At 47.1% G+C, this 14,397-nt stretch overlaps 1 protein-coding gene across 1 annotated transcript in view; it reads left to right on the top strand.

Annotated features, from left to right (window-relative positions):
• The window catches only part of RHPN2 (rhophilin Rho GTPase binding protein 2), a 54,780-nt gene that overhangs the window by 1,393 nt on the left and 38,990 nt on the right, over positions 1-14,397 (top strand). The window contains exon 2 of the mRNA XM_084905703.1: positions 11,684-11,799. Coding sequence (XP_084761829.1) covers positions 11,684-11,799 — 116 coding nt within the window. The remainder of the gene's footprint in view (positions 1-11,683; positions 11,800-14,397) is intronic.

Here is a 14,397-nt window from a genome sequence, read left to right as displayed (position 1 = left end):
CGGGAACCCGACTGCCACCCCCACAAAATTGCTCTATAGTCTTCTGCGAGTTGCTGCCTCTTTCTGGGACTTCATTTCCTCCCTGAATTGTTTCTCTGAGCAGGAGGCGGTCAGGGCTACCGCACCATCTGGAGGAAATGACTGAGGGAGGGCCGAAGCAATGGAGAGCACCTGTGAGGGTTAGGTTCCCAAGTCTTCCAGAACAGGTTCTCCGGCGGGAGGATGTGCCCCGGAAAGAGCAGATAGCCAGGGAGCCATGACAAAATCCAGAGTGGGATGTTTTTTAGATGCAGCTTCTGTGGATAAGAGAATAATGGGTGTGAAATTAGGTGAATCATTGGTTTACAACGAGAAACATGTCTTTTGCAAAGGAGACCTTGTAATGATCATTGTGCTATATCATACCAGTTCAAAGAATGGTGCCTCAGTTGGTTGGAGCATCAGAAGGTTGCGGGTTCGATTCCTGGTCTGGACTTCTAAGGTTTTGGGTTCAACCCTTGTTCGGGCGTGTACCGGAGGCAACAGTTTGATGTTTATCTTTCTCCCCATCTCTCTCAAATCAATAAAAACATATTCCTGTGGGAGGATTAAATAAAATAAATATTTAATTTATTAAATAAATAAATAAAAGGTGCTGGCACTGAACCCTTCCTGATCTGTGGTAGAAGCTAATTTGGCCCAAAACAAAGGCTCCTTCAATGATAGGTAGAGGAGAAGCGTCTGACAATGGTGGGGTCTAGAGTGGGGAGGAGGCAGCATCACAAACCTTCACATCCCTCCTCCTCCCCCACCTGGGAAGGATTCAAGGCTCCAAGGGGATGGGTCCAAATACCAGGAGGGACATCACCGCTACCCAGCAAAGCTGGAGCTGCCGAGCCCCCATGACTAACCCTAACCCATGTCGGCTGTGCTCCGTGGCCTGGCCCCGCAGAAGGCCTCCCCACACGTGTATAACATTGAATCACACCCCCTGAGACGAATGGAAGGAAGCCTCGGGGTGTGGAGGTTGTTGGGGGAGGTTGTGCTTACTGAATGCTTGGGAAGAGAGGGATCCATCCAAGTGGTTTATGCAGGACCAGACATGTGAGATTCATGTCACAGAAAGACCACCCTGACAGCTGAGTTGTTGGCTGATGGGAGATGGGGGAGAGGCAGTGGTGGAGCCAGGCAGGGGGAGTTAGAGTTTGGGGCCTGGAGTTAGACCCTTGGATCTCCATTGTCTCTGTCCTTCCTACTCTGATATGGACCGGTGATGGTTTTTCAGGCAGTTATGTAACGTGCTGTGCAAACACAGCCTCCCCATCCATCCTTCTTACCAGCCTGCACCCCTAACAGACTGAAGGCAGTGACCCAGTGGGGAGGTTGAAATGACGAGGGCCTGCCTGAGCGTCAGCAGAGTCCGCAGGGAAGGGAGAACTAATGGGTGGGATATGGTTGGGAGGTCTGCTTAGGTGTCTCAGCGGATGGTCCTGTGCCTCACTGACATGGGGACCCGGGAGGCTGCTATGGGGGCAGGTGGACTCAAGGCCTCCATGTAGTGGTTCCAGTGGGAGTTACACTCAGGACTTGGCAGCCCCAAGAGCACCCTGCTGGGGATGTGGCTTTGGGGCCACTCTTGTGGGATATTGTGAAAAAGGACCCAGGACAGAGGGTATAGTACCTCCATTTGAGGGACAGGCAGAGAGATGGGAGGCAATTCAGGAGGGTAGCAGCAGTGTTGAGGAAGCTGAGAAAGTATTTTAAAAAAAGGTTTTTTTGTTTGTTTGTTTATTTCAGAGAGGAAGGGAAAGGCAGAGAGAGATAGAAACATCAATGATGAAAGGATCGTTGATTGGAGCCTCCTGCAGGCCCCTTACTGGGGATTGAACCCACATGGTTCACAGGTCGAAACTTAACGGAGCCATACAGGCTGGGCTGAGAGAGCCTTTTTTTTTTTTTTTTTTTTTTTTCTTAAATATATTTTATTGATTTTTTACAGAGAGGAAGGGTGAGAGATAGAAACATCGAAGAGAGGGAAACATCGGTCAACCGCCTCCTGCACACTCCCTACTGGTACTGGACCCTCCAGATTGGAGATGTAGTCAAGGCATCATACAGGCTGCCCCAAGCAGGCTCCCCATCCTGCTTTTGGAATTTTGTGCACTCTTACAGGACCAAATCAATTTCTACTGAAGTCGAGTTTCTCTTTCATCCTGTTGTCTCTCTTAAAAAAAAAAAAAAAAAAAAATATATATATATATATATATATATGTGTGTGTGTGTGTGTGTGTGTGTGTGTAATTGATTTCAGAGAGGAAGACAGAGTTATTGATAGAATCATCTGTGATAAAAGAGAATTATTGATTGGCAGCCTCCTGCACACCCCCTACTGGGGATAGAGCTGGCAACACAGGCATGTGCCCTGTTTCATAGGTCAGTGTCAGCCACTGAGCCACACCAGTTGGGCCATCCTATTCTCTTTATCCTGCCTTTCCTCCCCTTCCTCTTTTCTTGAAAATGTGCCATTCTCCACTCATTCCAAATCATTTAATGAGTGACAGCTCGGAGCCTGACAGCGGTCAGCTTCCGGGGCATACTCGACCCTGATTCAATATGCCTTCTGTTCACAGTGGGTCTCATTTCGTGGGGTGCTGAGCCGTGAGGGGAGTTGGTGCTTTGTCCCATAGCTTGGCCAGGAATCGGCTGTTTGCTTTAGAACAGAGATCAAAAAGTGGGATGTGGGGGGTCCACAGACCATAGCCTTGTGTGTCTCGTACGTACAATGAAGATTAATTGCCTAAAGACCCACTGTGCTGGCTGGGCCTGGTCCCTGAATGTGTGAGACAGTCATTGGCAGAGAGGGAAGCCAGGGTCTTCTTGGAGCTTTACAGGACTTGGCTGTACAGAACCGAAGGACACGAACACAACTTGGCCCCACGTCAGGCATGGGCACCCCTCAGCAACCTGGGCTGGCAGCATGCGGGTCTTTGGATTAAAAATAAAAAAGTTGCCCTGGCCCAGTAGCTCAGTTGGTTAGAGCATCTTACCAATATTCCAAGGTTGTGTGTCCTATCCCTGGTCAGGGCACATATAAGAAGCAACCAATGAATTCATAAGTAAGTGGAACAATAATTTATGTTCCTCTCTCTCTCCCCCCCCCCCCCTAAAATCAGTAAGTAAATATAAAAATAAATAAAAACCAGAACACTTTCTGATCTATCACAATATATTTCTCTCTTCTGTGACTTCTCACTTTTTCCTTTCTTTACATAAGGTACAGCTCTGTAAGATTGTATTATAAATTACTTTCTTAAGAGAAAGACCAGTGGAAATGGAATGTTTTCTTTTTCCCCCTAAACATATATTTTAATGCTCATCCTAATGAAAGTCTTTGAGGAATGTGTGCTCTGGCTTATGGATAACGCAGAGTAAAGCAAGTTTCTAGCGCACTGCATCCTGCGAGCAGGGCCAGCTCCGGGGCGCCCAGGTGCAATAGTCTTAAAGCCTGAAGGAAAACCTGTTCTTGGCCAAGAGAAAGCCAGCTGGAGGAAAACGAGAGAAAGCTGTTCCCCCCCGGACTACTGAAAGGGCCTGAATGAGCAGAGCGCTCACAAAGTGCCGATTGTCAGTCCTTATCTCTGCCTCTGCCTCCTCGGGGAACGCTAATGACCCAAAATGAATTTAGCTCCCTTGTTTTTACTCCGGGCTGGAGGAGAAGTTGTTTCTTATTCACAGAACCTCCAGACTGGAGAGGGCCCCAGGGTTCACAGTGTCCTGGTTTATGGTCGGTCTTGTTTACTCTGGGCCTCCTGGAGGCTCCGCACTGAAGGCAGAAGCTCCTCGCAGTTCTTTCCCTGACCATTCCTCTCGGGGTGTAATTTAATGTTATACGGGAGTGTGGGGAAGCCTTCTGCTGGGCCAGGCCACGGAGCGCAGGTCTGGGGGCTTGTCAGCTCCAGCTTTGCTGGGTAGTGGTGATGTCCCTCCAGGCCCCTTGGAGCCTTGAATCCTTTCCCAGGTGGGAGAGGAGGAGGGATATGAAGGTTTGTGATGCTGCCTCCTCCCCTCCCTAGACCCCACCATTGTCAGAGACAGGTCCTAAAGCCGGCCGCATGCACCCAGGCTGGCCATGGCCTCGGGGAGGGCCTACCTGCACTGGTGCACACTGGAGGCCGAGGGCCTACCTGCACTGGTGCACACTGGAGGCCCAGAGGGTGTGTCTGACAAATACCTTCTCACACTCTGGGATCCTGCCAGGAGGGGTCCCCTGGCAGAAATAGACTTTTCATGGTGACTCAGAGGAGAGTCACTGTAAATGTCCCTTACTTCCTGGGGCTATTTGGGTGCGTTCCAAGACACCACCTGATGAGACCAGGTATTGGCTTTGGGCTGATCACCACTTCCGCGTTTGGCTCAGGTACCAGAGTCTCATGACTCAAAGGCTACCCTGGAGGTGGCCACAGAGGACAGTGAAACTGCAGGTGCAGCGGCCAGAGGACGGAGTGTGTGCCACCGCGGACAGCAAGGGGTGCCCGCACACATGAGGTCTCTCGCCTGCAGCCCCAGAGATGGGGGGAGATACAAGTCTTTCTGGCCTTTCCGGTCAGACCCACAAGTTCACTATGGCCATATGTCTTCAGGAAGTCCCAGAGTTCAAATTGGATTGTCAGAAGAGAAAAGGCAGGTGATTGAAAGCCGTTTCAGAAGTAGTTTCTTTTTCTTCAATATTATTTGTATTATAAGAGGAGCATAAATTGTTGTAAAATTACAGAAGTGTACAAAATCACACTCGACTAGAAATATCCCAGCCCTCTCCCCACACAGTCACCTCCTAGATAAGGACTATTAACTGCTGGTGACTACATCCTATTTGGTTGAAATAAGCAGGTCATTTGTTGAGTGTAGAAATACATTTGATGCATAGAAATTTTGTGATTGTAACCCTTTGCTATTTGTTCAGCCTGTTGGAAAACAACTGAGCTGCACACAGTAGGTGTTTATGAAGATTTGTAGAACTGACTGAAGGGAGCCTCTAGTTGAAGGTTATGGCTGAGTGTTGATTCATATTGTGGGTGAGTGGGATGGCATGCTGTAGGGAGGCAGCTGAACCCAGGCTGCAGTCCTGGTGGAGATCTGGGAGGGCGGGAAGGCTCTTTCCAAGTTCTAGATTCATTTTTTAATTGTTATGGATGTGAAAAAGCTGGATTCTGTTCACCTAACCTGTCCTGAATCTCTAGCGTGGTGAAGAGTTAAATGAAACGTTTTTGTATATTGCAGGGTATTGCATGCTATTTCTGTGCTTTCTGGCTAACAGCTTCTGGCTAACTCGTAAACAAACAGTTCCGTTTCCAGAGTTTGGTGTTTGAGTGAGGAATTATGTAACTAGGAAGGAGTGAGGAAGGCAGAGAACATATCTGCGCTAGAGAAGCAGCAGAAAGCACCTGCTCCCCATGCTCTATCTGAGGGTCTCCAGCCAGGAGATTGTGCACTGTAATTCCTCACTCCGTCCGTCTTCTGACCTGGGGACCCCAAGCTCACACTGTGTCCTCAGTTTGCTGGAAACACGTCTGCGTGCATGGGCTTTTCCCTGTAGCTGTGCGTAAGAAGGACCCCCTAGTTCTCCAGATAGAAGGTGCCAGGTGCCAGGTCCTGCCCAGAGCAGGCTCCCAGTCTGGGAGGAAAGACTGATGCATTCTTTCTGTGTCCGCCTTCCCGGTGGCCTGGCCTATCCACCTCTTCAGTGCCAGTCTCTGCCGGTGTAAGCTAAGTATCCTTCCTTTCCTTTCAAATCAACGTCTGCAGTGTTTGCCTAGGTCGTCCTGCTCTTCAGTACTTGTTTCCAGCTGAACAATCTGACTATACATAAGGGTATGCTGGACAAGTAGACTTTTCACTCTAGGTCAGGGATGGACATGTCCTGCCAAGGCAACCACAGGCGGGACTTGAAATTCAATAAATCTAGGAGCATTTTCATAGCAACATAATTTTTAAGTTGATAATTGTGTGTGGCTGGCAAATGATGTTATAAATATCCAAAAGGCCTTTGGCAGAAATAAAGGATCCCCAGCCTTGCTCTAGGTCAGGGGTCAGCAAACTCACTAGTCAACGGAGCCAAATATCAACAGTACAACAATTGAAATTTTTTTTGAGAGCCGAAAACCGACTTCTTTTTAAAAAAAATATATTTTATTGATTTTTTACAGAGAGGAAGGGAGAAGGATATAGAGTTAGAAACATTGATGAGAAAGAATCATCGATCAGCTGCCTCTTGCACTGGGGATGTGCCCGCAACCAACGTACATGCCCTTGACCGGAATCGAACCCGACACTTCAGTCCGCAGGCTGACGCTCTATCCACTGAGCCAAACCGGTTTCGGCTGAAAACCGACTTCTGTGCATGGGCCATGAAGTTTCAATCGCATTGTACCTGCGCCCTTTGTGGAAGATACACACTCAAGGGGCCGAAGAGCCGCAGTTTAGACCACTGCTCTAGGTGAACTTATTCTCAGCACTGTTTTAGTTGTGGACGCCAGAAAAGTCCAATCCAAAATGGCTTAGGCAGATACACACCTGTGAAACCATCCCTACAATGGAATTCTACTCACACTAAAAAGAAACAAACCAGATATGTGCACCAACACCGATGAATCTCAAACATTGGGCAAAGTAAGTCAGATGCAAAAGAATACACACTGTATGATTCTATTAATATGAAGTTCTAGAACAGGCAAAAGTATATGGTGATAGAAATGTTTATACAATACATTTGCCCAAACTCAATGAACTATGTACTTAAAATATATGTATTTTATTTTATGTAAATTATTATACCTTACTTTCAAAAGTGAATGCATTGCCTCCTGTAACAGAAGTCTAGAGGAATGGCTTGACCTGGGGCTCAAATGTTGCCATCGAGACTCAGCTTCTCAGCTCTGCTCCCATGGGTTGGCTTTATTTCTGGGGAGACAGTCCCTTGCTGTGGTAAGGGGGCTATAGCACTGCCCACCTCACATCCTCCTGGGTTCACAACTGATACGGAAAAGGAAGCCTGAAGGGTACCGATGGTCCTGTGTCAGCTGCTCACCCTGAACCAATCTCAGGGCTGGGGCCTTTGATTTTCCAGATGGCCAGGCATGAGTCAGATGTTCTTCCCTTTGGAAAGGAGGTGTGGAGTATGGGTTTACCATACTGGGCTGTGAGGAGGGAGAGTGGGTCATAGGTCACTGTGCCAAAGGATGTGCAGTGATGCTGGACAGCCCTCAGCCAGGGAGCATGTGAAGGAGATGGCAGGTGAGCTGTCCCAGCATTCCCACACACGCTCAGGCTGCTCACAGCCCATCTTAGAGTGCCAGGAAAGACTCGGGCTCAAGTCCCATGCCCGCCCTCACTGCCTCTAATAACCCCATGGGCATTTCTGGTGTTTCTAGCAGGCCCTAGCATTCTTACTTGTCAGTAAGAAGTAATGTCATTTGGGTCTGATTACTCGGTCAAATCTAATCCTAAACATTCCTATGTCTTATCTAGAAACTTGACCTCACATCTGTGGGCTGGTTAGGATGTAGCAATTCCAGGCCAGCCAGAAGTTGGGTAAAGTGTAGGAGCAAGAAAACTTCTTATCTATGAGCTGGAATGGCTGCTTATCTTAGCTCTGGGAAGGTACTAAAGGAATTAGTCATTAAAGCTTCTCTGTCAAATGGAACACAGCTTTGATGAACCATGTAATTTTGAGTCAGATTCAACTATCCCTTTATAGTAATTTTAGGAAGTGGCAAGGAAAGAGACTGGCAATTATTTTAGCCCTTTAATGTTAAGTTAGCTTAATATTAAAGCTATTTTAACCATATCTGAAAAAAGAACTAGTTTTTTTATTTTTATTTTAAATCAGGGACTATTTAAGACTTTGTTAATTTTAAGATGATTGCAACTCAGATTCTGAATCTCTAATTTGAAATAGGAGGGCTGTGTAGGCAACCCACTGGGAAGTGAAAATGAGAAATCTTTGTAGAAGGAGACAAGTCATTCATTTCTTTAAAAAAAAAAAAAAAAAAAAAATATATATATATATATATATATATATATATATATATATATATATATATATAATTGATTTTTTTACAGAGAGGAAGAGAGAGGGATAGAGAGTTAGAAATATCGATGAAAGAGAATCATTGATCAGCTGCCGATTGCACACACCCTACTGTGGATGTGCCTGCAACCAAGGTACATGCCCTTGACTGGAATTGAACCCGGGAACTTTCAGTCTGCAGCCCCACACTCTATCCGTTGAGCCAAATCGGTTTCGGCACGTCATTCATTCCTGAGTTAATAGTCCAAAGGCCACTGGTACAGGGATTCTGTACCAGTAGGTTGGGGCTGTAGATAAACCACTCTCCCGCCTTCTAGTGGAGGCCAGGTGTGTGCAGAGCTGCCTGGCAGTGCTGCCTGCCGGCCACTCCCTGGGAGCGACCACAGCGCTATCAGTGGGCAGGACCTCAAGATAAGCTTCAAACAGGAAAGGAGCCTTCCTCAGATCCCAGGGCTTCTACTTGCTGGGTGGGAAGAATACCTTAGGTTAGAATGAAACTTATTTGGATCTTAAACTTTTCAGAATGAAACATTTAATCCAAATATCCCAAGAAATCATGGACAAAGAACACAGATAATTCACCAACAAAAGAATTCAAGTGATCAATAATATATGGGGGGGGGTGGGGGAAGCTTCCCTTCACTAATAGTAAATGCAAATTGAAAGAAGAGGATACCTGTTTTTGCATATCAACTTGGCAAAGATTAAAAATAATATTTTTTAATTCTACAAATAAGTTGAGACAGATAACCCATTTTATTTTTTTATTTTTTTATTTATTTTTATTTATTTTTATTTTTTTAAAATCAATCTTTATTGTTCATATTATTACAAAGGTTCCTCATTTCTTCCCCCCTCCACCAGGTTCCCACCCCACCCTCTGCCCCCTCCCCATCCCCCATTGTCCTCATCCATAGGTGCACAGTTTATGTTCAGTCTCTTCCTCCCTCCCTTTCCCCGATAGTAAATCCCTTTTCAGATAGTAAATCTGTTACTTAGCATTTTCTCATATCAATAATACCTCCACATGCCCAATGATACACTTCACACAAAAGACATTTCCAAATAGGTCAACCAGCCTCATCCAGGCCCCACCCAAGGCACTCACAGATCAACACCCCAGCGCTATACTAACTCAACACATCCAGATCTAAGCCTTCATCACTTGATTCAGCAGATCCTCAAGTTCCCGCAAAAGTTTCCAGCCATGTCTGAGAGGCAGCTGTGGGCAGGGACAGGTGAGGAGCGAGCTGTTTTGGGCCTGGCTGCTCCGGGCCTGGCCTCTGCAGATAACCCATTTTAAAAATGGGCAAATTACCTAAATTGATATTTCTCCAAAGAAGACATACAAATGGCTAAAATATGTTCAAATCATGAACCATCAAGGAAATGCAGATCAAAACCACAGTGAGATAAAGTGTGGTTATAATAGAAATGATAAACAGCAAGTACAGGCAGTCCCTGGGTTACGTCAGACTCCACCTACGTCATTTCGTGGTTACGTCGCCATCTCCCATTTTTTTATTAAAAAAAAGTTCTGTCATTTTGACATACGTACATATGTGCTTTATGGTTTTTATTATTATTTTTTTAAATATATTTTATTGATTTTTTACAGAGAGGAAGGGAGAGAGATAGAGAGCTAGAAACGTTGATGAGAGAGAAACATTGACCAGCTGCCTCCTGCACACCCCCTACCGGGGATGTGCCCGCAACCAACGTACATGCCCCTGACCGGAACCGAACCTGGGACCTTTCAGTCCGCAGACCGACGCTCTACCACTGAGCCAAACCGGTTTCGGCAGTTTTTATTATTTATTGACCACAAGTAAAGGTCAGGAATTGTTATCTTTCTTTTGAACTTTTTTCACTGTCTCACTTCATTACTGCTGTGTCTGTGCTCCATGTGAGTGACGTGGGTGCTTATGTAGGTGGGTTCCGGCTTACGGCGATGCGTTATGTCGGGCTGTAGGAACGGATCTCTGATGTAACCCGAGGACCTGCTGTGTTGGTGAGGATATGGGCCAATTATAACCCTCCTCTACTGTTGGTGGGAAGGTAAAATAGTATGATCACTTTGGAAAATAGTTTGACAGTGCCTCAAGCGGTAAACGTGGAATTAGCCACATGACACAGCAGTTCCCCTCCAGGATACATTGCCGAGAGAAAGGAAACATCACCACGCGGAAAGTTACACACACATAAGCAGCCTTGATCACAAGAGCCAAAGCGTGACAGCACCCCCCAAATGTCCACAGCTGACGAATGGGTAAATAAATGGGGTGCATCCATACAGGGACGGATTAGGGACAAAAAGGACACACATGCTAGGTACATGGATGGACCTAGAAGCCCATTACAAAGACCACATTTTGTATGATGGCATTGCTATGAAATGTCCAGAATAAGCAAATATACGCAGGTAGGAGGTAGATTAGTGGTTGCCTCTGACTAGGGAGAGGGGACAAAGGACAGGGAGGGAGTGCTTTTCTCTCCTAGAAGATAACGGGGTCTAGTGTGTGGGGCCCTTAAAGAGGTTAGACCCCATCACCTGCACTAGAAATGTTCTTAAAAAAAAAACTTGAAGTTTATGAAGCTACCTGTTCACCAATATGCATCAAATACTTATCGCAGATGCTTGGAAACTGTTAAACTATAAGGACATGGTAAATCCTAAAAAGGGGGCAGCCTGATATTTTAGGGTATCCCCCCCTTCCTCTTTCTCTAAAATCAATCAATCAAAAATTTTTTAAGGAGGCAGTATTATACAATCATTAAAATAATTGTTTTGAGGAACACTTCATAATAAAGGCAATTTTCACGATAGAGTGTGAAGTGAGAAAGCATGGTCACCTTCCTGTGCCCTGTGCGGAACTCCTGAGGCTGCTGCCCTTAGGGAGGCCTGCCTGCAAGGTTGGCTCCCTCGTGGCATGGCGACTAGAAACCTGGCCCTTGGAGGGTTGCCTCCTTCCCCAAACTGATAAGGCTGCTTACTGTGCCTAGACTGGTGATAAAAGCCGTGTGGCTGAGTGAACACCTGCTCTCCTGGGAGCCTGGAGCTTTGGTCTGTGCTAGGCAGAAGGTGCCTTTGTGACCAGCCCCCCATAAAACCCCTAGGTGTTGATTCTCAGATGGGCCAACCTGGGCAGAGCCATCGCATACATGTTGCTGGGAGAAGAGAGTGTTCTTGTGACCACATGGGAGAGAGAGAGAGAGCACCAAGAAGCCTGCAAATGATTCCTCTGTCTTTTCCTCTGTGACCCATCTGTGCATCCTTACCAAGCTGCTGTCATAATCTTAACCATGAGTGCAACTACATGCCAAGTCCGTGAGTCCTAGCGAATCTCCAAACCAGGACCCCTGACACAGCCACTAATGTGGAAAATAACATGTATGTAAAATACACGGGGAGAAAAGAAACCAATTTACAGTGGCTGGTTGGAGTATATTATGATAAGTGCCTTTTATTTTCTTTATATAATAGTTTACATATTTTTCATTTTGTTACTTTTGTTTTTAGAGAAGTTTAATTTTAAAATCCTTTTCTGTTCTATTAAATGTTGTCATCAGTTTTAGAGTGGCTGACCTCTGACTGGGGCATCTCTCCTTTTCCCTCAGGGCTGTAACCCCCTTGCACAAACTGGCCGCAGCAAACTGCAGAATCAGAGGGCTGCCTTGAACCAGCAGATCCTGAAAGCCGTGCGGATGAGGACAGGAGCGGAAAACCTTCTGAAGTAGGTGTCTGCGGGCTCCACGGCCTCCCCTGAGGCCTGCCATCGATTCCTAAACTCCTGGGCCTGCCCAGCTTTCTCTCCAGTTCTCGGTTTTAGCTTTGGGTTTCCTTCTCATTCCTGGCACCTGGAGCAGACCCTTTCTCGGCTAGAGCTTGGTTGTGTTAGAGCCAAGTTTTTTTACCTAGTCTGCATGCGTTTGGGGATAGAGGGACACTGGAGGATGGTCCCATTGTCGTATTCATGTTTCTTTTCCCTGCTTTCTGTGGGACTCGTCTACTTTCCCTACGTATGCCTCGCACTCGAATCACTGCTTGGCAATTGTGTGTTAAATGTACAAAGGTAAGGAAGGCAAAAAGGAGGGGGTGGAGGTATTTCCATTGCCAGTGTCCATCCCTCTAATGAGAGGGGCCCCGTACAGCCCAATACGCTTGGGGCACTCATTATTATGCTCTGCTGGTAAAATAGTTACTTATCAAGCATATCAAGCATGGAACTCAGTGAAGCCCTACCCGTGTCACAGGCAGCTCCAAGCCCTCCCCACCCCTTCAGCACAGTCAGGGACGTGTGCCAGCTTCCTCTTCTGAACTTCTTCAGCGTCGTAGGGGTAGGAACTCCTGCCCGCTGCGTGCTGCCTCCGCACTGGGTAGTTGAGGCAGGCACCGTGCCTGCGGCCTGGGAAGGGAGACCCATGCCTCCTGGAGCCTCAGAAGGAGACGTGGAGTGCTTGTAGGAACCTGGAGCCTGGGAACCTGGCAGAGAACCCGAAACCTGGCAGGATACGGCTTATGGGTGTTTTCAGTGGGCCAGCCTTAGGGAGCCCAAGTAGCTCAGAGGTTTTGGGAAAATAAATACACCAAACTGGGTTTCTATAAAGGAACCACAATACTCTGGTAGTCGCAGGTATGCATATTGATGGGATCAACTCCTCCACCTGGGGCCACTCATCTGAGTTCTAATAAACATCTCTGACCATGAATTTGGGCTAAAATTCTGAATCAGTTTGTATTTGCTCCTTAAGAAAATTTCTGATGGGGGGAGGGGTGCATGACAGCATGCCTTGTGTTTGTTTTAAAGGATTTGTACAAATGCTTTTGTGTATGCACAGACTATTTCCAAAAGGATGAAAAGAGAAGCTGTTACTAGAGCTGGCTCTTGGGGGCAAGGCCAGTGTTGGGTGGTGGGAGTATAGGTGCCTCTCCTTTTCATTTTACTCCCGTCAGTGTTTGAACGTTCAATTATGAAGTACGTGAATTACTTCCATTCATTCTTTATTATGGGTTACTGCAAAGGCCCAGGAAAATATTATATGCAACCCCGGAACCTGCCAGGATTCAGGAGCGACAGTGCTGTGCCTGTGTTTTGTTACTCAAGGACTAGCCCCAGGACACACATCCTGAGATGGCCAAATGTCTGGGAACCTCTTCTGTAGCTACTTCCGTAACAGGGTAGAAGGGAGATTATTACTGGAGGGGACTGGGAAGATATTGTAGTGTTTTAACCTTTTAAAATGGCTGACGGTACCCCCATCGCCAGAAAAGTCTGGGAATTGTCAGGTCCACAGGACTATGGACCAATGTGGCCAGTGCAGCTCGGGAGAGACCCCTGTTTCCAGGAGTGGCTGCTGTGTGCTGGGCTTGCTGTGCTGGGCAGGCTGCAGGCACAGGCCCCGGGATGATGCTGAAGCTGCTGGTTTTGGTTGACACTTTGACAAGCCAGTTCTGTAGCCGAGGGGACAAGTGGGCAGCCCTGCCCCGTGGCTTTCCCAGAAGCAGGCTGCAGTTGCTCTCTTTGCCTGTTCACTTACCCCACAAATGGATTTGTTGAGCACCTACTAAGTGGCAGTAATGTTTGAAGTGCCAGGATAAAGCTGCCAGCAACTCAAATGAGACTGCTTTCATGGCACTTCGTTTCTGGTCATGTCAGGAGGAGGCGTTCCCAGGATGTTGATGAAAGGGAAATGTGATAGAGGTTGACAAAGGGTAGTCAGGGAGATCCTCTCTCACCAAGAGACTTGGGGTTGCTAAGGTGGGAACTAGGGCAGTTTTGTCTGTCTTGGTCTGTTAATAACAGCCAACAGCCTTTCTCTGGCCCAGTGGCCCAGGCTCATTGTCAAGCCGGCAGTTGTAGATCTGGCAGGGTGGGGGTGGAGTGGTATTGTTAATGATTCTCACAGTGACCTAAAGGTTCAAAGTGCCCCTCTGTGGAGAATGTTGTCGGAGGAAACCCTGAAGGTATTTATTAATCTGCCAGCACCAACGGTTTCCCAAAAGCAAAGGGCGTTCAGCCAAGCTCAGTCCTAGCCCCGAGGATTTCCCAGGGTTGCTGAGGAGGTGGCTGCCCCTGCCAGCAAGGGGTAGTTTCAGTTATAAATTGGGCCCCGCTGTCATGTCTGTTGGCTCTTCTGTTTTCAAGTTCCCACATTATCCATCCCAGCCCCCAGATAAAGGTAGAGCGGTTGGAATATGGTTTGAGGGGAGGGCGTTTGGGAAAATGTCCCCCAAAATGCAGAAATGCAAGGGTCCCTGTCCTTAGTTGCATTGGAAAGGGGGCTTCGAAGCTGGGCAGGCACTGTGAGGAGCCAGGTTTATGCCCTGCAAA

The sequence above is a fragment of the Pipistrellus hanaki genome (assembly GCF_964339955.1).
Source record: "Pipistrellus hanaki genome assembly, chromosome: 15".
Lineage (NCBI taxonomy): Eukaryota > Metazoa > Chordata > Mammalia > Chiroptera > Vespertilionidae > Pipistrellus > Pipistrellus hanaki.
The sequence above is the reverse complement of the archived record's forward strand: the minus strand, read 5'-3'. Positions and strand labels throughout refer to the sequence as shown.